The sequence below is a fragment of the Chelmon rostratus genome, chromosome 18, assembly GCF_017976325.1.
Source record: "Chelmon rostratus isolate fCheRos1 chromosome 18, fCheRos1.pri, whole genome shotgun sequence".
NCBI classification, from domain to species: domain Eukaryota; kingdom Metazoa; phylum Chordata; class Actinopteri; order Chaetodontiformes; family Chaetodontidae; genus Chelmon; species Chelmon rostratus.
The window spans coordinates 15,163,186-15,190,390 of record NC_055675.1 but is presented as its reverse complement, the minus strand read 5'-3'; the positions used below and the strand labels follow the sequence as shown (position 1 = coordinate 15,190,390).

The window sequence follows — 27,205 nt, the reverse complement described above, 5'->3', positions numbered from 1 at the left end:
CATGTTTAAACAACATATTGCATTTTGATACTAATCATATGAAAGTACAATATTTCACTCTTAATTACAGTGAAGTGGAAGTTCAAGTAGCATAAAGTGAACTACTTGAGTAAAAAGCATGAACATATATGAGCTTACAGTGAGATAGTGGTTTGCATGATAATCCAAGGCCCCAAATTTAAGGAAGGGCTAAGCTAAAAAGCCTTTGATGGTCTGCAGGTACTGTGTAAAATGTAGCTTATTATTTTTTATGCAACCTAAAAATAGAAAAACTTTAAACAAGTGACGGCTACTTAAAACCACTGTTTCAACAGAGTAGTATCTATGAAGCATTTGGAGGTGTGTTTGAGTTTACTCAAAGTGTTATGGTGGATGTCAGCAGGATAATTTTAGTTTAAGCCTTGCTTGCAATATGCAATTATGGCTGAAAATATGGATACAGCTTGGCCCCAACACAGCCCAGTGTTGTATGCAGCTCATCATCATTTGCTGCTGTACGAGTGTTACTGATCAATCCAGAGAGTCGATAACTGGCAGCCTGCATGCCGAGGGAGTCGAGCCAATCAAGAGAGCTGTCAAAGAGGCTTTTCATTGGCCCGGCTGGAAGCTGGACAGCAGTGTCACCGATGGGGACTCTTCAGTCTGGCAGACATACAGGCGGGCAGAGCCGGGTGAGCGCCTTGGCACTGGGAGTGGAGCCGGCATTCTGGTGGAGCAGCGGCTGGCACCAGGAGCAGGCTGGCCTCTCCAGTGGCAGAGAGGGAGATCACACACACATACACACACTCTGCCACACTCCTGCTGAGGAGCAAACGGAGGCTGGCAGGGAGGGCTGCTCCTGAAAAGCTGCCGTTGTCTGGAGATGGCTTTCATGTGAATGGGAGCCTTAATAGGCGTTGTGTGACGGCTCTCGCTGCACGCTGAGCACCGAGTGATCCTCTTCTGTTGGGCTTTAATTAATAAGCAATGTTTGAAGGCCACAATGCACTTGGAGGGACAACACAGTGACTCCTTGGTGGCCTTGATGCTGTTTGTTTTTGAGTCGTACTCAAACTCCCACTGAGGTGACCACATACGCTGGGAGGTGCTGTCATTTTTCCTAAACTATTTTCACTCATTTGAAAAAAAAGAATGAAAAAGAAAACAATTCATGTCCACCAAAGAGCTGTGGCTTTCAGTTATGATACTGAAACTATGGAACAGCAATCAACTCTGTAACTTTTCTGCAACTGAAAAACAGTAAATGACCAAAACAATGCCAGTCAGGTAAAAGGGTGGCCAAAATTAATCATATTTACATGTAGAAAACTATCAACCATCTAAATAAAGATCACATTTTGAAGTATAATCTATCACTTCAGCACTATCTTGTTCTTTTTCCAGGATGTGAAGTTAGTCGACTTGTAAAACTGTTACAGTTAATATTCAATGTGATCATGTTTTAATTTTTAGAGATGCTGTCATATGCAGTGCCTTCTCTGTCCTCATACGAAGGACAAGCTAAGGTCAGCCTGCCCACTCATCAAAAGATAACCCTTCTGTCTTTGCTAAAGCAGTACAGAAGGAATTGCCACATAATAGTACTGCAACAGCAGCACTGAGCCAGCACTACAGGCGTTAGTTGCATCAAATGCTCACAACATCAGTGTTAACCTATGCTTTGAAGAAATGACACCATCCCCAACATATTTCCTGTAATTTCAAAGTACAGATGACATGACCCATTAGAGAAGGCAATGCAGCTCTCGCTAGTTTTTTTATGGACTGAGGCTGCCACCTGGTGGATCATAAAGACAACAGCAACGGAGGTCCACCCATAAAATGAAGCAGTAAGCGGAGAACTAAATCTAATTTTCACCATGGCAACTCCAACACAGGCAACAAAATTTGACCATATATTTTGTCGTCTTCATGGTTTCACAGACTGAACATGGTCTAGGGAATAACTGACATGTACAGTAAAATTGGTCCAAAAGTCAAATTTGAACAGTTTCAGGGTGGGATTGGGGGGTTTTCTTTGACCTTCACAGTGTGGCCCAATAACTGTTTGTGGAACCATGTTGTACCCAACAGCTTTGTCTGTGCTACAAATACAGGGTCAAATTCTTGTGGTGCTGATGAAACCCCAACTGATCACCAACAGCACTACGCAGCAAGGAAACATTTGAGTTATTAGGACAAAGGGTAGTAGGACATCTTACAGCAAAGATCATTTTAATGGTCCCAAATATTCTGAACAACTAAGTGTACACTCATGTAAAAGGAAAAAAAATGAGAAGATATGACAAAATTCATCACATCTAGAATTCCACTCAATCTTTAATCAAGACGGGATTACAAATTCTCCAAAAAATCTGCAGTTTCAAAGGGCAAAAAGGGTAAAACTATCTCACCTACTGAGGTCTTTAAAAACCTGTTCAAGTGTGACTGAAAACGTCCTGAACATTTAAAGGCAGGTCTTTTTTGTTGTCATTTACAAAAAACAGGAGAAAGATTTAGAGACAAATAGAGAACAAAAAGAAAATAATGAAGAAACTGCTGGCTTTTTTTCTCTTCAGAGAAAGAACGTCCGCTGAGGAACGACGACACTGATGACATCATCAAACGACAACAAGGACAGCTCTTTGCCACATGCTGCCTCCCGTCTGGTCCTATATACTAACTTAAAAAAATAAAAAGACAAAAAGCAACAGACAGAGAGGGAGAGAGAGCAGAGGAGAAAAGATGTAGAAAGAAACAAGGAGGAAGGTGAATTCTGAGGAGGGGGATAGGGGTGCGAGTGGTGGTTCTGGGTCTGAATTGGCCGACCCATTTGGGCCGCTGTGATGTCCTTCCCTGAGTGGGGGGCGGGGGGCAGTGGGTTATGGTCCGAGCCCGCGAGCTCTCTGGGATTTCACTCTGCGTGTACATGTGTTTTTGTATGTGGTCTTTTCCTCCAGTTGCTAAACTCCAACCGGTCTTACTGTCCGAGTCTGCTGACGATCTGTTGAGTGTGATTTTTTTCTCCCTCAACCATTCCAGACGTTTTTGCTCCTTTCCTTTCCTTTCCTGATTGGCACTTGTATGAAGTGGGCTAGTCTGAGGAGGCTTCGCATCCGTTCGCAGTCCGCTCCTCTGTTGGCCACCCGCTGACCAGGAGGGGTGGCTTTCATTCATTCAATTTGTTTACAAGTTTGATCATTCCTGTGTAAAGTCTATGCGCTGAAACTGTCTGAGCGGAGCACAAGCTGAGACAGTGAAGCTCCTTTAGGAGCTCAGTTTGGACTTCTTCGAAGGTGGCAGAGGGTCCTCTTTACTCTCCCCATCCTCCTCCTCTTCTTCCTCCTCATCGTCGTCATCAGGATAGTCCACAAGTCCCACTAAACCCTGAAGAAGACACAGATTAAAAAAAAAAATTGTCATCCTGAATAATTAGACAGTTAAAAGTATTATTTGGCCAGGATAATACTACAGGCCACCCGTCAGACTTCGGTTTTGCTTGTTAGGCTATAAAACCTGCAAATTTAGTTAATCGGTTCTTCTGTGTCTTCACAACTCTATGACTCCCATCCCATGTTTCCTCATTTTGTGCTGTGATGTTGTAGTCTTTGGTATATGCACTTTTTTTAAAACAGACTTCAGCTGTGAATCACATGTTTTGGTTCATGTGCCATTATTAGTCTCTCTCCCTCCATTTTCCCTGTCTAAATAAAGTTAAGTACAAATTCGTCTGATGGCACACTGGTGGTTCTGACCATTCTTTGTAATACACAACAAGGATGGTGGGAGTTGTGTGAAAATTGACAGTCTAAGTGTGAAGATTCATAGTTTAAGCTCAATTTTCACTCATTCTTCCTTCTTCTCAGTTAAGTAATGTTTGATGCAGAACAGACATCGTGTAAAATCATCTTTGTCCTCAAACTTTGTCTCTTGATAACACAGAAGATGAGAGGACATTCTTCACAGAAAACAACTTTCACCATGAACATGCTGACAGGTACCTTTGTGGTTACAGTTGTGGTGGAAGGTGAGCTCCGTGCTCCTGAGCCCGGAGAGCCCGGGGATCCCGGAGAACCTGGGTTCAATGAGGCAGATGAAGGAGGGCTGGACAGGCTGGTTTTAGTGGAGCCAGAGAAGGCGAGCTTGAAGCTGGGGTTCTGTCGGCCCGATAAGCTCGACTTCCCCAGTACTTCCTTGTCCTCTGGGTCTTTCACTGGGGGTGCAGAGGGAGAGGTGGACAAGAAATGATCATTCTCCCCATTTAAAAGTTTTTGTAGAATTACATGGGTGAACAAAACATATCTGCCGCAACCACAATATGCTTTTCCGAGACACATTTCCCTTTATGTTTTGCATTCAACCCAACAAGTGACTGTGTTTCTAAAAAAAAAAAAAAAAAAAAAAAAACAGCTCCACTAACAACCATTTTGAACACACCTAACGTATATCTAAAAACAACCGTTTCTGAGAGACTCTGTGTGTTCAGGGACAGCCATGTGGAATCAAGCCAATACATGCATAACCCAGTCTTCTCTATGTGATGCTTTAAAATGCAGACAACTGTCTCTGAAGTTCCTGGACTTATGCATGGACCATTCAGGTAAGAAGGCAGATTTACTCTACAGAAAAATGTAATGACCAGATGCCCTGGACATTTATCATGCCTGCGCCTAAAACAGCAGTAGAACATCATCATAAAGTATCTGGCAAATCACATGTTAAAAAGTTCACCTATCAGAACAGATTGTTGACTAATTGCAGATGACTATTCCGGGCCAGTAAATAAAGATCTGCAACCTCTGCAAATTTAAACACAGTCTGCCAGCAATCTAATCACATGTTGTTTTGTTTACAAATCTGCTCTTTTGCCTGTAAAATGTGTGAAATTAGATTTTTTAGATTTGGCTTTATTCGCATCCTCATTACCTTGATTATTTTCTCAGCACCCCAGGGAACTACAATGTAAACATACAACAGCGCAGATCACAAGACCTTTCCTGATAATATTCCTTTGTCAGTCCTCCTCTAGAGGCTCCTACAATTGCTTTTGCACTGACAGTCATCGTAAAACTGCAGCCTCATATCCTGAAATTATAAGGCTGCACTTTTTACATTGCACAATTTGGAAACCCCACAGGCAGGTACAGGGTTGTCGTTTCTACAGGAATTAGCCATTAACCACCATTATGACAAATTCTGTCCTGTAAGAAATATCTACAACACATAATTCACTCACACCATTTCACTCCAAAGTATCTACTGAGAGGAAAAAACTGCATTTCCATACATACATTTCTTTCTCTCCATGAACTTGCTTATAGGTTCCATGAGGTCTTCCTCTGTCTTCATCTTGTCAGAGGGAGGAACCACTGCCTCGCCATCCTCAAGGTCATCTTCATCGGTGTTGAACCACATCTCCTCTTCATCCTCCAGTGTCCTTGCATCACGACGGAAACGGTGGTTCCTCAGGATGGAACGCATGCTGGAGGGGATAATGCACCGCTTAGTGTTCACAAAACCAAATCGACATGTATTCATATACAGTACAACATATTAAACCAGAGTTTCTTAAACCATCTTTCCCTTAGAGAGTATTTTCAACTTAATGTGAGTGACAGCTCTTGACAACTGGGGTAATCTTTAAGACCTACATTCATCAATCTCTACATAATATAAAAAATATAATTCCAAGTATAAAATTAATTGGCTCTCACTTGTCAAGGCGAGTTATCAGAATGCTGGGCTCCACTTGTCCATAACATAGAGTCTTTAGTCTAATTTTGTTTCAGTCAAGTCTTTGGACTTAATGATATTCTCATGGATTATATAATTTACATGTGCAAATCATAAAATGTTTCTTGGTCTTTGCTTTTCTTCGAGTGCACATGTACAGTATGTAACTACACATGTATGGACAAACAATTCATTGAGTTTGATCTCACCACTATGCAGTGTACCAGGATTGAACAGACAGGTCTGATATAATGCAACTGTTGGTATTTCAGTTGTAAACCGCAAGTACGTGAACTGTTTAAGTGACCTGTACAAAAAGAATGCTGTAAGCCCTTGCAGTGAAAAAGGTGCTACACAATAAACATGATATATTCCTGAGAACTGTAGGGAATTAAAAAAAAGAAAGCAGTCACAGGAGCAAAGCAAAGTGTAAAAACAAGGAGATGGCTGTCAGTGTTGGCAAGAGTTTAAGATGCAGCAACATAATAATGGCCTGTAGTGACGTGCCCTGCACAGTGCCACTTTCTGTTTTGACTGTGTACTTCAGTCAGAGTCATAAACGAATAAGTCACACATTGCACAATCTCAGCGGCTCGTGATAACAGCACTCGCTCTGTTTAGCTGACAAACCTGTAGCACAATACTTGTTTTTATATAGTCTGTGCAGTACAAGCATACAGGTTAAACAAAATTGGTATGATCTAAAACACACAGACAGAAGACAAACAGAAGGCAATATATTGGCCATTGTAACAACGTATTAATGTGAATTCTCTAACTGGGACGACACATCAACTTTGCTTTTGTCCATTTACTATGAGAAACATTCACAATAGCTTGCATAAGTCATTAAATCATCAGTGACAGTGTAATAGCTGTAGTAGTAGTACAGCCTTGGTTTTCTCACCTATCCAGTTTGGGGTTGTCTTGCCTCTCTCGTTGCTGCTCATACCGCAGCTTTAGGCCCTTGAACGTTTGGACGTAGTCCACATCCTCTAGAGCCTTCCAGTAGTTCTCTACTATATGAGCAGTGAGAGATTTCACATCCTCCTGGGAGCAATGGGAGAGGAGAGAAAGAGGAGTGTAGAGACCAAGTAGAAGAGGAAAGTGATGGAAAAAGAGCACAGAAGAGAAATAGGAGAGATCACACCAAACAAGTTAAAATGATTCAAAAAAACTTCTTTTTACATTCAGGGATGTGGTTTGATGAACCATGAATATTGCTTTTTTTAAACATCTGACAAAGAACTTTCACCAAAAATGAATTAAGAGTAATTTCAGAACAACTCACAATTATAATCAATGTAAATATGATCAAATATAAGATAATCTGAACTTTTGATGTGTATAAAATGACTGTCTGGCTGATTGTTAATTTTTCTAATCACTTTCTCACACAGAACATCAAAAAAAACAATATACAATCGAATGAGACCAGATTTCTGTCAACAGAGGTGTAATCAGTAAATCGGTGTATGTATTCCAGTAACTCATACACGTCACTGTAACACAGCTGGTTTTGAAGGGTTTCATGTTGTACAGGTTTGACAAGTTGCTCAACTCTGAGCAGACAAGCAATGGAGCAGATAAGAACATCAAACATATTTGAAAAAACAAGGAGAACAGAAAGCTGGTACAATAGTCATTTCAACTGTTACAAAATTTGGAAAACAAAGTAGAAGAAAGTGATTGGTTTCATCGGTCTATGTAAATGTTCAATAACAGATTCAAAACCGACATGAAAGCACAAGTTTTGTGGGAAAAAAGCAATACTCACCACACGGACATACTCAAACATCTCAATGATGGCTGAGTTCATGAGATTGTAGCGGGAGCCGTTGTTGAGGAAGGCCTTAATGACAGGCTCAAAAAGAAAGTTTCTCATGATGTAGCGATTGTAGAATTCGTCCTTCAAACCAATGATCCTCCGCATGAAGCGTAGGGCACCTGGGCAACGAAAGACAGAGATGAACAACAAGCTCAACATTTACTCAAAAGGAGCTTTAAAATATATTACATGGTGCATAATTTTGTCTGGGTTGACAGGTACTAAAAAAATAAAGACCTCGTTGGGATTGCATGTCACTCACATAGTGCCAGGAAGGCATGCTGAGAGGCAGTGAGCACCAATACCCTCCTCAGAATGTCCTTGTTGATGATGTAGTTCTTGATGTGGTAAGTGTGGTGCTCAACACAGAATGTCAGCAACTCCAGAATCAAGGCCAGCAACTGGGACGTTTGAAAGTCATCTAATAGAAGAATAAAGACAGTAAGCAACACGATATACTTGCGTATTCATCTTAATTTTATACTTAAAAAAAGCCAAGACACATGCACACATAAACCTAGCAAGTATTCAATACCCTTGCTGGGTTTTTCCTCTGTGGTGTTGGCCAGTAGTGGAGCTGAGAGGACGTGCATACAGTGCTTGTAGAAGAAGCTCAGGAACTCTGTCTTTTCTGTTTTCTGGAAAGGAAAAAAAAGAAAGAACACATTTTTTACTAAGTTAGAAGACTTGAATGTTTTTACAGTATCCTACACCTAAAACAACGGTGAAGGTGCAGAATTTTGGCCCAACCTGTAGTCACTGGTTGGCACTAATCAAGAGTAATCTGATTAACAGGAAAAAACAGCTTTCCAGTATGGATATTTCTTTTTTTCCCTCCCGATACGACTTGTATCTGTACTCTGTTCAAACAGCCAATATCCACACATGGACCATATTTTTCTCTTTTGCATGTTACACACCTCCCTCTGCTCCTTATAATAATCCCATCTTTCCAGTGCCGCCTAACTCTGGGCTACAGAATGGTGAACTCATAGTTTCCTTGTGAGGAAATCATCTTTCATAACAAAGTTGACAGACCTCAACGGTGTTTTTGCATGATCCAGTTTGACTTAAGTAAAGAAGCTTCCACTTCTCATGAAGAAGGTTCAAACGTGCTTCTAGAAAAGCTGGAGCTGAGTATTCAGTACTCAGTTTTGCTTGGATATGACTTGTTTAGGTGTAGCGTGTAAACTCACATTTGCAGTAGCCAGCATGTTCTCAGGGTCCACCAGAGTCCGAAGTAGGCCCATCAGCTGCACCGCTCCACCTAGCTCTGGGTCTGTGTCACAGATCATGTGTTCTATGATGAGGTTGATCAGGAGGATGTCCTGTAAGGCCAATAAATTATAATTAGTAAGACAACACAAATTCATATCCACCTGTCTGGCTGAATTTGCTCATATACTCACATCATCATTCTGCTGAGACTCCTGCATGACAAATTCTCGTACCATGGATGGGTTGTACTCCACCAGATAAGAGAAAATATCTGTGGCTGCCCCACGGACCTGAACGTCGTCCATTCCCTGTTTCATTAACAGGGAATTTAATTTGTCAGTGGACTGCGATTTCCCCCTCCCCCAGGAATCAAAGTTTTAGCATTTCTTAAAAACAAAATGGAAACAAAAGAACAAAAAAGGATGCAACCACATTTACTTTCACAGTTAATGTTTTCCTTTTTCTCAGAAAAGTATCACTCTCACAAAGTCACACTCTCTAAGTTTTTCACAAAATTTAACAGGATAGTGGGTTGTACTGCAGAGTACAAAAACATAACCACTTGCATACTCAGAGACTGGCTAGATGCAGGGAAACCTGCATCATTCATTTTGTCTGAGAACAAAGTGTACTTGGCTGTCTAATGTGTCCTCTCATATCAGACCCATTCTTCTAGTTTATTCATCTGCAGTCACTCCTGCAGTGGTAAAAATAACTGCTCCAACAAACACATAAAAACGGGATGACAGTGTCAAAACAAAAATGGTTAATGTGAACATGACAGAAAAGGAGGTGCGATGGTAAGTTTACAAAGAAAGATTCATATCATAACAGCTGCACTGCACTCGTAGCGTTTGGGTGTTTTAGTTGCTTTTTTTTTAGAGGTACCAAGCTAAGTCAAAACTGACCAATTTTCTTTTCTTTTTTGCATCTGTAGAACTAGGGGATGTCTGAAATTTCAACATTCTGGTCTGATTTACATCCACATATAACTGGATCAGGATGTGGTATTGCCACTTCTGAAAGTATTTATTCGAAACGTGACATCAGTGTGGCAAACAGCCAAGCTAAGAGTGTAAGACACAACCAGATATAACCATATGCACCAAGTTTAAAACGTGTCTGACAAGACTTGGGAGAATTCAGCTGTAATACACAAAAAAATACCATGTCTTCAGACCAGATAATACCCTGACAACCTGCAGGAGCCACTCTGATCCTGACTACTGTTTTTTGTGTGTGCATGTGTGTGCAAACTCAACTAAGTATGATCAATGAATGGCAAGCCTCAAGCTTCAGCATAATACACACAAAAACATACTTGGTTTGCTTTCTAGTGGTATGAATTAATTTGTTTGTTCAAGGGAAAAAAATGCTGTGTCATGGTCTTTTCTGAGAAAGGTTGAAATACGCTTAAACTACAGACATCAACTTTTTAAATTTCATTCATCTATACAAGACCAGCACAAAAAATATGAATCATAAAACTGCCCAATCAATCAACAACAGTGCAATTTAATACTACAGTTAGAAGAGGCTGATTCTACTTCCTTGACAAGGTGCTGTTGTGGTGTGTGCAATCCAATCAAATAGCTTTGCATGAAACAGATGTACAGTTGTATCGACATACAGCAAACACTCTAATATCATCTTCACTGATGATGACTGATGTCTGTTTTGCTTCATATTTTTCCTCTAGGAGTATGCTACTTCATTCAACATTCAATTTTTCAAAGCATGTTCCATTATGCTAATGCTAAAAAGGATCACCACACTCCCAAAACTACTGTAGCTACTGACACCAACGGCAAAATTCCTTGTACGTCCGAGCAGCTTGCCCAATTAAATTAATTTATGATAAGATCGCTGCACTCACCAGTATGACCTCTAGTGCAGGTAGAATGCCCATGTTTGACAATGTCTTGAAGAAGGCGTCTCTGTTTTGAGGTTGTAACGTTTGTGAGAATGCACAGAATTCCTTTAGGAAGTTCACCTATAAAGAAGAAATTAACACAGCTCTGTGAAACAAGCGACTAGGAGAAAAATAAGAAGAGTATTTGATAAATAATCTCCAACGGTATGGCATACCAGTTCGTGTCTTTTGTCGTCATCTGTAGCCTCATCTGTTAGCTGTGCAAAGAGGTCTGTCAGGAACTTCTCATCGTCCTGACATCAAAAGGGAAGGGGAGATAAGAGGGGGGTGAGTATGAGATAGAGGGTCAGCAAATCAGGATATGGAAAGAAAAAAGAAAACATCACCCTTGACCCTAATTGTGTACTCGGCGAAATCTATCACAACAAACTTGTTGTTGACCGACAACAGTATGAGTCAGACACAAATAACCAAGAAACAAAAATGCATCCAACGCATTGAACATTGAATTGCTGATTTTGAAGTTACAGTGGGACACAATTTGTCATTATAAAAACAACTATTTAAATTAAATTCACAACCCAAAATCAAAAACATGTTTTGTTCCCTGCAATTCATAACTACTGCAGTTTCAATCTACTGCAAATTAAATGTCTTAAAAACTACAACATTAAAGTTCAGTGGATTTTCTTGATAGTACATAAGGCTTTTTACATGGACAACCTAATTCCACTCAATGACATCTGTGATCCAGTATGTATACCATGTGCTAGTTTAAATATATACAACACTTTGCTTGGCTTGACAAAACTGCAACAAGGTAAGTAAGGAGGAAAAAGTCCACAGCAGTAGTGTTTGACTTCAGAATTTCACATAGCACAGTGTACCAGAGTCAACAGCGTGCCAGTTTCAGTTTTCCTCTAGCACAGCATAACTGATTTACACAACACTTCTCCATCTCTATGGAGACAGCCATACATAAACACTGCTGAGTTGACACAGTACAAAAACACAAAGATCACATGACCATAAAAGACTAGCAGACAAACTCTGGGCAAAGCACAATCAGACAAAAATAAAACCTTTGCACAATCCTACAATTACTGTAATTTCCAGTGCTCACTGCATAAACAATATTTTGAAAGATATTCTGTCATGTGTGCATTGCGATGTTAGATGGTATGACAGGGGTGTCTATTTGCAAAACGTATTTGTATTAAGATCATAAATTCTGTGTCAATCGAATTTGCGAAGAGAAAATTTGTAGCATCCACACATCTTGATTAAAAATAATAACACATACACTTCACTGGCAAACCTTGTAGTACATGTCTGCCTATCTCACCTGTAGCATGCCCACAATCTCCACCTTGTTGAAGAAGATGAAGGAGTGCAGGGTGGACAGCATGTTTTCCTCAAAAACAGAGGGCGTGGGCAGCACCATGTCCTGAATATACTGCACGCGATACGTCTGGTGTATTTTCTGACGCAGTTCAGGGTCAGATATGGGGATCACCTCCTTAAAGCGGGCTGTCTTAGTCAGAAACTCCCGATGCCGCCGTGGCTGCGGGAGTGCTGGGTCAAACTCCAGACAACCAATGACGTCCATGATGCACTCGTCAGAGAACATAACCTCAAAGAGTGCAGTACGATTGAGCAGGAAGATGCCTTTGATGATTTCATACATGTGGTGCAGTCCCTCTCTGTTCTCCAAATCCTCACACACACGGAACAGCTCTAGGAGCTTGCGAATGTAGCCCTCGTTCTCCACAGCCAGTGCCAGTTTCTCACGCCGCAGTGGTGAAGGGAGTGAGGAGGCCACCAGCTCCGCAAGGTCCTCCAAGCGGTTCAGTTCACATGGTGGTAACTCCAGACCTGGTGACGACATGTCATCAAAGCGCTCCTCCTCAGACTCATCCACTACATCCTGTGTGATGTCCACTGATGGGTCCTTTCCCTGCACCTTGACAATGAGACAAAAACATGAGTGGCATTAGGATGCAACATTAAGTAACAGAAACCATCACCAGGAACACCCAAACACACTTGATAACAAATATATACACAGATGGAGCAGACAAACATACACCCACACAAAAAGAAGTGCAGTTACCTGGCATATTTTCTCCCAGATTTCATCACAGCCCGCCTTCTCCTGGAAGCTGAGCGCCAGATCATAATTTTCAGCCTCTGACCATACTATCAACGTATCCTTTCCAAAAGAAAAACAAAGCCAATTTACACTTGAAAAACAAAGAAGGAAAACCCGCATTCTACATAAAAATACTTCACCATGCTACGTGCTGACCTGTTGTTTCTGGTAGGCTGTGTTTGGATTGATTTTGGACTCCAGCAGCAGGGAACCTGTCAGGTTAAAAACAAAGGTGGCCCATGAGTGCTGTCAAAATGTCTTTTGTGAGAAGGCTAAATTATTCCCTACAGACAAGTGAGTTACGTGCATGGTTGCAGCTGACACAGCTGGTTAAAATAAGTCTGCGTGGAAAGTATTGTATACATGTAATTATGTAATGGAGCAACTATTGCGGTGGCCAAAACACTGGAGGTGAGTTGGTATATACTATTCCTACGGTTATAGATCGTTAGATCGCCTTACCATCACTCTCTGCTCGCACCAGTAGAGACGTGCCTTTCAAACGCTCCACATAGCCCGAGGAGACATGCCCGGTCCCACGGTCATCCCACTGTCTGTCCTCATTGAGGGTATAGACTTTGACTCGTCGACGAGTGTCCGTCATCCTGGCAGGTAGTTATAACCGGTTTCCCTCTCCCGGATCTTCTTGGCTTTTACAGGGTTTCTGCTTCGTCGAGAAACGCCACAACTTCAGTTCACTTTTTACACCTGCTCACTTCGACGATGCAGTACTATCTACCGTCAGGGGTCAACCAGGCTAACAGTTCTTTGAAGGAGCTTAAAAGTGGAACGCCTGGACGAGTATCCAGGAAGATTCCCCGACCGATTCTGCTGTTACAACTACAATTTGATTATTTTACCAAGCTGCCTCAAAACTTATCTCGCCAGGGTTATGGACAGCGCACCACAAAATCAGCTTACAGACCATTGTAACAAGCTAACGACAGTCTAATTCACAGTGCGGATGGCACTGACGTTAGCTAACGGGTTAATCTACAAAACAAGGACTGACAGACATTGCAAACTCATAGCAGACAGTTGAAAAAGGAGTATTCCGAATAAGCCCTACCGTTATTATCTCTGACTCTCAAAACACTCTGTCTGCTTATTAGTACAATGTGTCCGCGTACGGGCAACGTTTGCCACTTACGTTAGCTAGCAAACCTAACGAGTCTAGCTAGCCAGTACGCTAACTGCCTACGCTCCACATATTCAGCGTTAAACAACACCTTGAATCAAAATGACATGAGCTGCGCACCGATAACATTATTTCACACTTGCGGACTGCAGACACCGTGTTTAACCCAGACCAATGTTTCTATTTGTGTCTGAATAATACGCCAGCTAGCTAGCGTTAGCTGCTATTTCTTCCCAAGTGTTCCGCCATGTTCTGGCTCGGGGCCGTGGAGAGACCACTCTCTCCTTACTGGTATTCATGCATCCCAAAAATTATGCAAACCAACAAACTGTAGTCGTATAATTACTTCAAGGTTACGCTTTACATTATAATGCTATCTGCCATTCATTCCCGACGTCTTGCTCAGATAATTGCTAACTGTCCCCCCCGTGAGTATTCAGCCATCTTGGGTCCCTTCAGAGTCAGTACGGGGTTTCCAGCACAGCAACAACAGGGCAGCCCGCCACATTTAAAGAGACAGTAACATACTAGGCCAGAAATTCAATTTCTCATAGTAATCAGCAGAAATGAGTCGTCGAGAGGCTCGTACAGTATCCGCTATCATTCTGCCTGATACGCTTTGTAACACTGATCATTCAGCCAGCCTGCATCCTATTCAACAGCTGGTCCAAACATTTCACACATACTTGGATCCCCAGAGTTGTAGATCCTTGTCGACCGCAAATTTCTATAATAAGATTTTGAATTAACAGGAAAATGTATCCCTCATTGAACTAACAGTGATATATGCAAGAGGACACTGGTCAGAAAACAACAGTTTATTCTGTGTAAATCAAACAACAACAACAACAAAAAAAAAAGCAACAGGGATAGCTGAAATTAGATTCTACTGAAAACAAAATGTTTACAAAAGCAGCATTTTACATCAAGATGCAAGGCTACAGTAACAACAGTAATAATAGATGACTTATGGAAAATAAATCTTCGGGGATCAGTTAAAATAATGGGTCCGTCAGTCTTTAGACATTCATGTCATTCAAAAATATATCACCTGCATTTAAAATCCACAGCATGTTCTAATCCAACTGCACAGTACAGGTATATATAAAAAAAAACATCACATAACTTTCAGGGAAATAAACTACTTAACCCCTCACCCAAATAAAATAAAAGTTAAAAAATTGTATCTTGTCTGGTGAGCATTTCTCCAAGCAGGGATTCCTCTCCATCAATAAGTTAGCCCTTGCAGCCATTAACCCCTATTCTCACCATAGTGTAACAAATTAAAAATATACCTATGCTGCCAAGCACAACTCCATTTCTATATAAAGCCCAAAATGTCTGACTTTACCCCATATTTCAAACCGCTTCCTTTTCCAATGTATAGTAAACTCCTTCAAAGTGAGCAGAGAAGAACATCTCCTCATTGATGCCTTTACTTTGTTGCTTGCTGAGCCTGACGCCGTAGCAGGACATAAATCTTCTCCTTGATCCAGTCTTTATTGTATGGTTGGTATGTTTGAGTGTCAGCTCTGTACCTGTATTAAAAATAAATCAATTGTATTTTTCACTGGAACTGATGAACACATTTAATGTGAGGTTGCATTTATTTCATTCAAATCATACTTACACAAGACAGCTAAGATCTGCCAAGTCGTCAATAAAGTCAAACAACTGGCTGATGTCATAAGTGATGGAGGGACTGTTTGGATTCATCCTCTTCAGATGCTCTTCATACATTTTGCAAACACCTGGAAGAGAGGTACAGGACATGCTGACTGGAAACAAAATCATTTCCAAAAATGTGCATCAAAATAAAATAGCTACAATGGTACAGATAATACATGTTACTTCTGACTTATTTAGTGTATAGAACTGTTTTCACAATAATGTGAAACGGTTAGAGGCCATGAAGTCAATAGCAGCACTACAGATTTCATTAAAATGGGAGAAATGCAAAAGATTTTTACTGAACTGACAAATCTTGACAATCAACTTTTAAGCTCTTTGGGCATCTGTGAATTAATATAAAGTTTATTAACGACAGTGATGCCTGCAGTGACACTGTTTAGCTTAACAGACTAGCTTGCAGTTGAAATATTGTAAATTAAACTCTAGTTTATTGTACATGTTGCATGTTCCAACATGTCAATGTATTGTATACTCACCATTCCATACAAGATAAAAACACTTCTACTTAATATTTTTCAAATTGCCTCATACTGATCCTGAACTGTAAATAGCTTCCAAATAATGACAGAAAGCCATTACTATGCTTATAGCTAATTCAATTATTTCAGTGGCCTCACTGAAGAACACTGCGTGAAATAAATATGTAATGTTACAAATAGTGCTAATAACAGAGTGAAGACAAAACAGCACCATGAATCATTGGCAAAAACTACTTTGAAAAAGCCTCACCTTCCATGCATTCATTCACTGACTCATAGTCAGCATATGTGCGGCCCTCAGGTCTCTTCGTAGGTTGGACAAGCAAAATTGTGTGCGACTGTAAGAATGATTAATATAATTTAATACACACAACAATGCCAGCTCTTTGTGTCACACCACATCACCTGCAGCTTTGTGTTTTTCCCTGCTAAATCACTACGGGTAACCTTCTCCCAGGGGGTTTCAAAGAGGAGGTGGTAGATGATGGTTATTAAGCAACAGATCATTAACTGTAACGTCCACATAACTAGCTAGACTTTCACAAAATATACCGCATACGTAATTCACATTCAGGCTGACAGACAGATGAGCTAGTTAAGCGATAATGTTGAAAGTAGGCGTTTAAAGCAACAGAATAGACTTAAAATGCACGTTTGACAGAGAAACGTTAGTAAACGTTAGCTTCGTACCATGTTAGCTTAGCTGTGATGGTTTAACTGGAACAAATATGCCTAATACTGCGCGTTTTTACCTCTGAAAACATTAAACAAAACACTCTTACCATGTTTGTGCTGACCACAGACCCTGTAAATTTACTGGGGATGCAAAACTGCAATAAAATCGTCGTTCACTGCTTCTAAATGCCCCGTGCGATTTAACGTTAACACCTCCCTAGCTAATATTCAGGGGAAATGAAATAAGTCTTTTTCCGGTTGTAAGTGAAATGTCTTCAAAATAAAGTTTTTCTTTCAAAATAAAAGTCTGTTCGTAAAAATACAGAAACATCTTTTTCTGTGTTGGAATAAAGGTTTATATCCTTTACGTAATTAATGGAAGTAATTAAAAAAAACTAATTGAAAGTAAAAATACTCGATTACGTTTTGCATTTGAATCTTACTTAAGATTAGATTAGATAAGATTTATTAATCTCACAATGGAGAAATTCACTCTTATCGAAGTTCTTCAGAACACACACAGGGGTGCAAACAGCAAATAAGAACAATAGGAACAATGAGGTGCAAAATAAGAACAATAAGGGTGAAAATAAGAACAAGTACTTAATTATTAGCTAAATAAATGTCAAAAGTAAAAGTAGCCTACTTCTTATGCACTCCTGTCAGTGTCATATTGTAATATCTTTTTTTTTTATTGGATTTACCATTATTGATACATTCATGTGTAGCTAGCTAGGACCATGCATTTTGTGTTACCTTTATTATATTTTATTATACTATTATTATTTTATTATTAATTATGTTTTTATTCTGTTCCTAAGGGTTGGAATTTGTGTAAGCAGATATCCAACTGGATACACAGTATATATAGTATATATATATACTCTATATGACATATGTCTGTGACTTAACAGAAATTGAGAATCCTCAAGTATACTATTATCACAAACTGTATTTAATAGTACTCGAGTAAGTGTAGTTATATCACACCAATATTGTGTTTTCTAAAAAATAATCAATAGTTTAAAAAAGGATTGTCAGATTAGAGCAAAGTGCATTTTGGAAAACCTGCAAGAGCAGATGGAGACACAGAGAAACCACCCCAGTTTTTTTTTCAAGGTTACCAAATAGCTGAAAATTTATTGGATAGCTTTACGACTTAACTTGCGTAGTCACGTTGACAATATTTTATTTTTGTTCTGATCTACAATGAAAAATACACAAATGAATGAACTGAGAATCAGAAACAACAGGCCAAAAACCAAGAACATATCAAAATCAGAACCATGAGCTGGAATCTTGGCAGTTCTAAAGTGAAGCTATCTAGATAATTTTTAGTGTAAGTCCGATGTTTAAATGAAAAGTGGAATGCTTTAAGTTTAACAATGCACGTTTGTGTGAGTCTTCATATACGTACATATACTGTATGTAAATAGGGCCTACTTCATGTGTACAGATATCATGATTCATTTCATAAAGACAGCACTCTGGTTATCCCATGATTTGGAGGTATTAGTGGCAAGCATGGTTATGCTCTTGCCCTCAGAGCACCCCTGGGTGACCCTCTCCTTGGGGTCTCTCTGCGAGGAGCAGGAGGGGGCTGCCTCACCACACCCCCACACTCTCTCTGGCATTCTTCCAGGGACACAAAGTTATTGCCATTGCCCTGGCAATTTCCATACCAGAACTCGGTACACTTGCGAGTGCCTGCGTCGTAGTAAAAGCGGACCTTCCAGGTATCGCAGGGGCCCTCATCACGGGGCAGAGAACACACGCTACCAGTGGGTGGAGAGGCACGAGGTGGTGGTGTATGCTGCTCAGGGACAAGGTCAGAAAAGAAACATAGTAAATCTTCCTGTACAGCTGGTAAATTTCGCAGATATACATACATATTGTCATATCATCAAACAGATGTAATTCCCACCACAGTCTGCACAGTTGTCTGGTACTCAGGACATCCAGCCCTTCCGAATCCTTGAGCTCGAGTCACTCCATCCAAACAACAGCCGTACCTGAGGAAAAGAGATTTTGTGAACACTGGAAATGCTTTATATTGTCTATAATTTCATTCGTTTTATATATTGGTTTCAAGGATTAGATCCAGGAAGTGCTACCTGGTGCGAACACAGTCATCTTGGGAGCAGCCCTCGTTCCTGGGACCCGTGGCAGAGGTTTGGCCGTCAGGACAGCAGCCATAGAATGACTGCGCACAGTAAGGACCAATCACAGGAGGGTAGGGCTCATATGCAATGTTTGTTTGTGGCCTGGAAGCTAAAGCAAGTAAACAAAGACACGGACAAGGTCAAAGAAGCATACATGCCATAGACCTGTAAAAATATGTTTGCCCCTTTTTAAAAGTCTCGAATTAAATTTGGCTTGATATTTTTGTAGAGTCTAAATATGACTTACAGAAATAAGGTATGAAAAGCAACACTGACAAGAAAGTGAAGGGAAAGCAATGCAATTATGATCTAGACAGCAGCAATTACAACATAAAGGCACATTTTTACTGCCTGAGGATGAATTCACTCAAAAATAAACTGTGTAACAAATAAATGACTGCACATCTTCTTTATGGCTGCTTTGACATATACACGTTTGAAATAATTGCATGTTAAGGCACATAAAGGAAGAGAACAACATTTCAATAAAATATCTCCCACATGCTGCATATACCTGAAGGGTCACCTGGAACATGGGGCACAAATCCTCTCATGGTGTTCTCTTGTGCTCTTGGGTCCTGTACACTTGGGACCACTGAAGAGAAAATGCGTTGATTTAACACAAACGAGCACAATCAAACAAACAAAAAAGAATGTGGAAGTGGTTTGGATGTGGCTCACTTTGTGCGCCGGGGCAGGACTGCGAGTTGCATGCTTCCACAGAAACGGGCCTGCTAGCTAGTCCACACCGAGCCTCTGGGTAGGGGTTCAAATCTGTATCAAAACAGCCCACCCTTCTCTCCCTCACTCCTCCACCGCAGCTTCTAGTGCACTGCAGAGGCAAGACGGGAGAGGCTAACTAACGTGGAGACAGAGGAGAGGTAAAAGTTTTTATTGCTGCGCCATTTCACCTACCAGTCCGTAGTCAGTCACGTGCCAGGTGATGTGTGTGTGGCAGGCAGGTCTGCGGCACGTCTGGACTGAAGGAGGTCTTGCCAGTCCACTGCAGGCATGGTCAGCCAGACGTTCGCCTCCTGAGCCCACACAGATCACCTCCCTGGTCTGCTGGCCCTCCCCGCAAGTCACTGAGCACTGACCATGACATGCAACATGATTATATTACACACTGTACGTCATTACCGAATCAATTTTGATGCCCAGCACCATGAAGACTATTGGCAGCCTCCATGTCATAGCAGGGATTGTTGTTTCAGCAAAAAATTTTGTAACATTGTTTCCCATTTCAAGGACACGAGTGCAAGTCTTTCCAAACCTCTTGGACAGTGCAAAAGATAGAAAAAGTGGACATTGATTGGTTAATTTATGCTGTATTTTGCACTGTGCATGAAAATAGACCTTGAGTGTAATATTTTCATAAGAGCTTTAACTCTTAAGACAAAGTGTAAAGGTACGAACCACACTGAAGCTGGAGACAGTGTACTCAGCAGCACAGGGATGCATGTTGCAGGCCTGCTGGCTCTGTGGCCTCTGCAGACGCTGGGTAATGCAGTAAGACTCTTCGACCACATGGGGGTTTGACGGATCCTGAGCCCAACACTCCACGCTGCGATACTGCATGCCTCCGTTGCAGGAGGCAGAGCACTCGCTGTAGACACCAGTTTTGTAGATGTACGTGAGTGTCTCCCTTGGATGAGGAGCAACAACAACAGGAGCAGCAGAGTGTACGGAATTGGGGTCGTCATCCAACCCCATAAACTCTCCGTGGGTCAGTGTCTGGAGGGAGACGGATTATTTTTCAATTTCAAAGTTGGTGTTGAATGAAATTCTTGAGAAGGGGACTATTGAAGAACTGTACTGAAAATCAACACGCTGCACCAAGTTTCCTCATAAATAAAAGTTTCTAATTAAGAAAAATGTAGTAGTCAATGGTGTGCTACTGATGAGTACAACAAATAGCTCTGGAGGCATTATATTGTAGATCACAGTTTTGTTCCCACCCTGCAGATGCCATCAACGCAGATGTCAGTACGGCCCACATAGCAGGGCGTCCCATCCACCACTGCAGGTCTGTGCCGGTAGAAGAAGTTCTGTCCTCTTGGGACACAGGTCAGCTCGCATGGATTGGCTCCTACAGGACGGAGACAGATATAAAAATGATGGGCTGAGTAAAGGCTCAAATCTACACAAATTTTTAGTATGGTTGGATGGCTATCACTCACTATTTATGTCCATAATGTTAATTTATTTTTTGTTCAGTTGACAACTTTGCAAACACCTGCACATTTAGGAATCGAAGAGGTTCAGTTTAAAAGAAAATAAATGATTTGAAACTATTATTTCATCTACACTCATCTAATGTGGATGTACAGTATATTACAGGTCTCATACCTCCATAATAAGGCACCCATGTGTGGCGTTTTGCCTGAAAGTCCATTCTGTCAAACTGGGAGCACTGCTCCTCCCTGAAGTCCCTGGATCCAACTGGACATTCCTGCAATGGACAAAATGTTGGATTTATGGCATATTTTTGCATATAGCAGTGCAGGTTTTACAAAATGGACAAAGAGGGAAGAAATGGTTTAAAGATAAATACCTGCGTGTTGCAGGTTCTGAAGGACTTGGAGGATCCTATGCAGTTATGTCCTCCATCTGTCCTGCAAGAGAGAGGAAATAATGCTTTATACATGCAAGCCAAATATCTCTCTTTCTAGTTAAATGCATCCAGTTTGATTGATCACGTCTAAAACATTCAAATGTGCATAATATTATAAAATTATCTTTTCTAAAGAATAAAGTAGTAACTGAAGGTAATGCAAGATAAAAGATGTAAGACACTTTTAAAATATTATTTAAAATGTAGTAATTATTGTGGTACTTTTATTCCAAGTTAAATACAAGGGACCCTCATGGCAAAATCTTCGAGATAAGATCATCCCAACCTAACACCCTGCGTCTCTGTGTCCTACCTTGCAGTGATGCATTTCCTGGTTCTCATTGCAACTCCTGTGCCACAGGTGCGACTGCAGGGCCCATAGGCTCCAAACTCTCCCCAGTAGTCATGGGTTGGTCGTGTCAGCTGAAAAAAAAAAAGTAAAACATAGTAAAACTCCTACTCACTCAGCCTCTGGAACACATAGTGCTCTCACACACCATATCATAACCCACCACGAACCACTAACAGCACACACCAAGAGCATGCTAAATACACCAAAATAGAAGCTGGAACATTTCGCCACAAAAAGTCCCCTGAACGTTGCGTAACGTGTGTTTAAACCAGCAGCATCACTGCTGGCACAGTTTTGCTTTTTTATGCTGAGAATTAGGACATACTGTACTTTACTGTATTTCTATCTGTACTAAAGTAATTATTACTTATCTGAACATTCAAATGGAACAATATTATTAATATCGTTAAAGGACTCACAGTGAAAGCGGGTCCAGCCAGCAGCTGTAGGAGACCCAGGACTTGCAGGATGTTCATGTTCACCAAAGGCTACTGCAGATCTACTGATGAGAAAAGCAACTCAGTAACTAAAAGTTCAATTCAAGTACTTATATTTATTACATGTATGTGTATGAGATTACACATAAATTACTTACTTACTTGCTGATTTCTTTCCGAATGTTTTTTTTTAATGCATGCACTGAAGGTGCAACTTGTTTCACCTGGATGGATTAAACAGCTAATAACAAATGTCACCAGATTCTGCTGTCTTACCTTGCTGAAGTGAATTCCCAGCTGGTCGGCCAGCAGTCCAGAGGGGTGTGCACCTCAGTAGTGAAAGTAGGCACTGACACCCAGCTTTCTATCTCCTCACCCTTTCTGCTCACCAACACCACAACCCATAAAGTGTCAGGTTTCAGCCATACAGAGAAACTGCTTTTTTCCGTTCTTTTTCTGACGTTGAATATAAGCTGTGATTTCTTCTGTTTGGAACAGGGTGTTTGCAGTTAAGACCCTCAGGCTGCGAGACTGCTCGTGTTGTAGTTTTAAAGCTGTTAAGTCTTTTCGCTATAGCAGCCACGTGTTAAATGTGTTACAGAAATCATCAAAAACAGAAATGTGCCTCTGTGCAAAAACTGAGTAAAATCATTGTTTGGTCCAAAATAGAAGAGGACAAAGAGAGTATTTTGGTACACATGATTTAATGGCTGCACACATGCATTAAAAGGTTAAAGTAATAATATTCATAAAGCCTTCACATAAGAAACCCTCTAAAATGAGCCTTGAGGGTGGACGAAGCTATGAAATTTCCCGTTGATTTTTTTTCTCAGGTTGCTGGCCGCTGAATGTCCCTTTCACACATCCCATAACCACTAAATACAGACCAATAAGTCACAGAAGAGGAGCTGGTGGGAGGTGAAGAGCACCCTAAGGCTCTATTTAGGTTTATTTTAGTGAGAAACCACAGCGAAGCGTGGCTCGGATGGGAAGGGAATATGGAGGATGCACCAACAGCCACCAGCAAAGAGCAACACTGAAGCTGGAGGAGACGTATTTTACCGTCAACACAGAATACCTTGGTGATGGAAAATCATGACTTTTTCCTCTCTCTCATCCTTGAACATTACCCGAGTGTTTGTTCGTGGGTGGGCAGGAAAAAAGCCCGATGACAGCAGAAGTGAGAGTAAATCACTTGTTGACACGCAGCACAGGTTGGACCTCTGCACGGTCTTGTCATAGCCTGCATAAAGACAGCAGCGCATGACAGCCGTGCATGGAAGCAATGCAACAAATTGCACCCTTGTCAAGCTCATAATGTTCATGTTTTATTAAAACTATGACAGCGAGGTATTTATTCATACTTGTGGTTTTTGTTGAAGCTGTAAGCTGTGTTGTTGCCTAATGCATTGTATTAAGATACACAATCATGAATTCTACATATTGCTTTTCAGTGGAAAGAATAAGCAGTTAGAGTTGAAGCATGGGTGGATTTTTAGACCTAAAAAGTTGCAAAACAAAAGTTCATATAAAGCCAGTTAAGAATCTAATTGAAGCATTGTGTCAAACCATGAAAACCTCAGCATCTCACTCCACGTCCAAACCCAAATTCAAGTTTTGACTCACACATCCAAATCCAAAACCACCAACCCCCCACAGTTCTGGTTTTCTCCTCATCGAGAAGCAAAGTCCGTCAGACGCTTTGCGTCCCTCAGAGCTGCCGGTTCAGTTTCTGTGCTTGCTTCTCTTTGGCTTCAAAGGCACTCTTGGTGCTGAGCAGGTCGTCCACTGTGTCCATGATCTCCTGCATTTCTCTGGACAGATCCGAGTAACTCTGCTTCAGCTCTTCTTGTTGCTGCCTCAGGTCCACCGCCGCGCGCATCAGCTCGGTGGCCTGGTGGCTGCAGTGGCTCCGCAGCTGCTCCACGTCCGACAGCAGCACCTCCATGCTCTTCATCAGCTGCTCCAGCCGGTCGGCGGTGACCTCGAACCCCGACGTGTCCAGAGTCTCCACCTGACTGTTGTCCGGAGCCTGGGCCTCAGACTCCAGGTCTGCCTTTGACTCCATCCTCCTGTTGTAGCTGCTCTCAGGCACCTGATGCACAAGTCAGACTTCAGTAAAGCAGATATCTGGAAGAAGAGGGAATCATTTAGCTGGAAGCCAACGACTGTTAAAGGGCAGAAAGTGCAGAAAATATCTAATATTGAGAGAAAAGGCTGAGAAATGTCACAGACGCAGAGCTGCTCTGACACCTTTCCTCTCTCTCTCAACTGGTAATGAGATTATGCTGCTTGTGGGGGGTGAAAAATGCGCTTCTGATTAATCCCTCTACTTGTGCACCTGCGTGTGCAGTATGTGTGTGTGTAGGTGCGCTGTATGTGTATGTGTTCCCAGGTACCCTTTCACTGACATGTGCTGTCCCGTAATCCATTTAGGGCAGCTATACTGGGCGACACCCTCCCCAGTCCAGACCATTGCTGGCTCGGGTGAGCGGCAGGCGGGACATCAGATTATGTGGTTCTGCCCTCCTCCCAGCCTATTGACTGCCACGGCTGTCTGTGCAGACAGATTAACCCCATCCTCGTGAACTCATCTGCGGGTGGCTTTGTCACTCACATGCTCACACTGGCACACACAGTATAATCTCTTTCTATTCTCTCTGACCCCTCTTTATTAAGTAATTACAGTAACACCAGTACATGTTAGTGGTGGAAGAAGTAATCAGATCTTTTCCTTTGTAAGAATATTGTTTATTTTAGCAAAGAACTCACAATCTTGCAAGCAAAATGTTACTAAAGCAAAATGTTACTAAAGTAAACGTACAAAAGTATCAGCATCAAAACAACAAGTGAAAGTATTAATTGTTCACAATGATCCATTTCAGAATATCTATATCAATGGATTTTAATTTTGGATGCATTAATATGTACAGGTGAGGCTAATTTATTTACTTTATACACTTCCAGGTAGCTTGTGAATTTAATCAATGAAGTCTCATCTTAACCTATAATCAAACATGAAGATTTATTTGTTGATTATACCTATCATTATTATTTTTCTGAAAATGTAATGAATAACTAAAGTCGTCAGATAAATGAAGCAGAGCAAAAAGTACAATATTTCCCTTTGCATTGTAGTCAAGTAGAAATATAAAAGATTAACATTCAAGTAAAACACTGAAGTTAAGTACAAGTACCTCAAAATTACAGTTAACCACAGTACTTGGGTAAATGTACTTAGTTACTTTCCAGCACTGGTAAGTTGAAGACGTGGCTTTTCTGAGGGCACAGGGCTGATGAAAAGCAGCAGTGAAACAGTTCTATTTTTATTCTCTACATCACAAACCTACACATAGAAAAATGAACCATCAGCAGCATTATTAGTGCTACTGTGTGTGTATATGCTAAAAAAAACTCAACATACGCATCTGTAACTGTCTGGTATCTTGTAACAGTAATATCTTACACGTGTAGTTTGAGAGTCAGTGAAAAGTCCCACTAAATCAAATGTGTATTTCCATCAGTGTTCCTGCACAAATATTTAGCCTCAGCGCAGAATGAGTTTTACAGAGAAGATTGTGAGATGACGCCCTCCGATGGCTCATTTTGTAAAAGCTGCTCCAGTAAGATCATCCAGTGACAAGACAGAAATGTGTCAGCTGTGAGAGTGAAAAATAAAAAGCTGTATTTGATAGAAAATTATGCCTTTTATAGCTAATCTACAGTAAAGTTATTACAAGTTAAAGTTGTAAGTCCAGAAGCAATCAAACCTATATTACATATAATATTACACTAATTATTGTTATATTTCTTGTTACATACTTGGAACTCTTATTGTATACTTGAATTTATATACCATTAAATTTCAGCAGTGTACAGCTGTTGTTGCTATATTTAACTGATATTTGTTTGATTCATTCTTATGGAAGATGAGTCATAACATTTAATATAAAGTCACAGAATCCGTGAGCATATTTTTCCTTCACTGAACTCACTGAATGAAACAGTAAAAGGAGGAAACCCACGTGTTTAAGAACATGTTAAAGAGCCGACACAGGGAAACTACCCTTTAAATGGTCCTGAAGATAAGGAGTCGACATGGTGACCTCACCACCTTCAACCTCTTATCAAAACAAACCAACTTGCTGCAGGGAGGCCAGCGTCGGGGGGGACGCTTCTGACGGCTGGCGGTGTAAACATTAGCAGCATCACGGGTACACTAACGAATTATTAATTTGGGACTAAGTTTTGGATCATTAACCATAAAACCTCCCAAAGGAACAGATCAATTAGTTAGCTGCAACACTCGTGTTATATAGTTAATCAATAATATAGTTGATTTGTTGCATCTTAGATCAATACGAAGACGCCATGGGCAGCAGAGGACCTTGTTTTATATGTCCAACAACAAAAACAACAGATTCAGTGACATAAAATACGGAAAATAATCTCTGATCTCTCGGACATCAAAGCTTCATCTTGGCAAAATTCACATAAACAACAATAAACCAGAAAGGTTTATTGTAAAAGCAGAAAGACATCTCTTCACCAAAGCATAAAGAGGCATCAGTGATTAGTTGCAATAGTCACAAACACCACAACAGAGAGAGTTAAAGGAAAGACTACAAACATGGTGGACCTGCTATTGAACAAAGGCACAGATTGGAGCAGATATAATTACTTAAAAGGACGAAATGACAAAATGAACTCTTACTTGTTTCTGTGGTTATTTGCTGAGAGCATCCAGGATGTTTCAACATGCAGGCTGAAGATAAGACACACTTTTGGTGAAGCATGGATCCTGTCCAGAAGGCACGGCTCTGCCCACCTCACAGCAACTATATTCACTCCCAGCGACGATGCTCATGCTATT

General features: G+C 40.9%; 3 protein-coding genes across 8 annotated transcripts; all 3 read right to left on the bottom strand.

The window, feature by feature from the left end:
- Nucleotides 1–2,551: 2,551 nt before the first annotated feature.
- Nucleotides 2,552–14,380, bottom strand: smek1 (SMEK homolog 1, suppressor of mek1 (Dictyostelium)). 2 transcript variants are annotated; one of them, XM_041958740.1, is made up of 15 exons: nt 13,246–14,380; nt 12,940–12,995; nt 12,745–12,843; nt 11,977–12,594; nt 10,847–10,924; nt 10,635–10,751; nt 8,950–9,066; nt 8,737–8,868; nt 8,076–8,178; nt 7,803–7,961; nt 7,490–7,659; nt 6,620–6,762; nt 5,271–5,461; nt 3,981–4,192; nt 2,552–3,366 (listed from the first exon to the last, which is right to left on the bottom strand). In XM_041958740.1, the coding sequence occupies exons 1-15, from the start codon at nt 13,385–13,387 to the stop codon at nt 3,247–3,249; spliced, it is 2,457 nt and encodes an 818-aa protein (XP_041814674.1). In that variant the 5' UTR covers nt 13,388–14,380; the 3' UTR covers nt 2,552–3,246. The 2 variants fall into 2 exon arrangements, with proteins under 2 accessions (XP_041814674.1, XP_041814675.1); XM_041958741.1 differs by having other exon boundaries at nt 6,620–6,759.
- Nucleotides 14,381–14,724: 344 nt separating this feature from the next.
- Nucleotides 14,725–17,019, bottom strand: erh (ERH mRNA splicing and mitosis factor). The gene is made up of 4 exons (XM_041958988.1): nt 16,875–17,019; nt 16,343–16,430; nt 15,552–15,672; nt 14,725–15,459 (listed from the first exon to the last, which is right to left on the bottom strand). The coding sequence occupies exons 1-4, from the start codon at nt 16,875–16,877 to the stop codon at nt 15,357–15,359; spliced, it is 315 nt and encodes a 104-aa protein (XP_041814922.1). The 5' UTR covers nt 16,878–17,019; the 3' UTR covers nt 14,725–15,356.
- Nucleotides 17,020–17,752: 733 nt separating this feature from the next.
- On the bottom strand, nt 17,753–27,205 carry paplnb (papilin b, proteoglycan-like sulfated glycoprotein). Of its 5 annotated transcripts, none has more exons than XM_041958983.1 (14): nt 27,047–27,205; nt 22,495–24,462; nt 22,315–22,397; nt 21,857–21,966; nt 21,484–21,544; nt 21,279–21,381; nt 20,888–21,018; nt 20,346–20,663; nt 19,845–20,021; nt 19,611–19,761; nt 19,444–19,524; nt 18,882–19,038; nt 18,692–18,779; nt 17,753–18,580 (listed from the first exon to the last, which is right to left on the bottom strand). In XM_041958983.1, exons 3-14 carry the CDS (start codon nt 22,369–22,371, stop codon nt 18,296–18,298), a joined length of 1,719 nt encoding a protein of 572 aa, XP_041814917.1. In that variant the 5' UTR covers nt 22,372–22,397; nt 22,495–24,462; nt 27,047–27,205; the 3' UTR covers nt 17,753–18,295. The 5 variants fall into 5 exon arrangements, with proteins under 5 accessions (XP_041814917.1, XP_041814916.1, XP_041814918.1 ...); XM_041958982.1 differs by having other exon boundaries at nt 22,609–24,462; XM_041958984.1 differs by having other exon boundaries at nt 22,315–22,394; nt 22,609–24,462.

Bases quoted from the DNA above. Each gene is read 5' to 3' on its own strand.
- smek1 (XM_041958740.1), bottom strand. From the start codon at position 13,387: ATGACGGACACTCGTCGACGAGTCAAAGTCTATACCCTCAATGAGGAC. The intron at 10,925-11,976 runs GTGAGATAGGCA...TTTTGATGTCAG, and splicing joins AGATTGTGGGCATGCTACAG to GACGATGAGAAGTTCCTGAC. The intron at 4,193-5,270 runs GTATGTATGGAA...CTGCACCCCCAG, and splicing joins GTTCATGGAGAGAAAGAAAT to TGAAAGACCCAGAGGACAAG.
- erh (XM_041958988.1), bottom strand. The intron at 15,673-16,342 runs GTGAGGCTTTTT...CCTCTCTTCCAG, and splicing joins AGTGAATGAATGCATGGAAG to GTGTTTGCAAAATGTATGAA. The intron at 15,460-15,551 runs GTAAGTATGATT...TTTTTAATACAG, and splicing joins GCAGATCTTAGCTGTCTTGT to GTACAGAGCTGACACTCAAA.
- paplnb (XM_041958983.1), bottom strand. From the start codon at position 22,371: ATGAACATCCTGCAAGTCCTGGGTCTCCTACAGCTGCTGGCTGGACCC. The intron at 21,545-21,856 runs GTAGGACACAGA...TCTCTCTTGCAG, and splicing joins AGGAAATGCATCACTGCAAG to GACAGATGGAGGACATAACT. The intron at 19,525-19,610 runs GTGAGCCACATC...TTTTCTCTTCAG, and splicing joins GTCCTGCCCCGGCGCACAAA to TGGTCCCAAGTGTACAGGAC.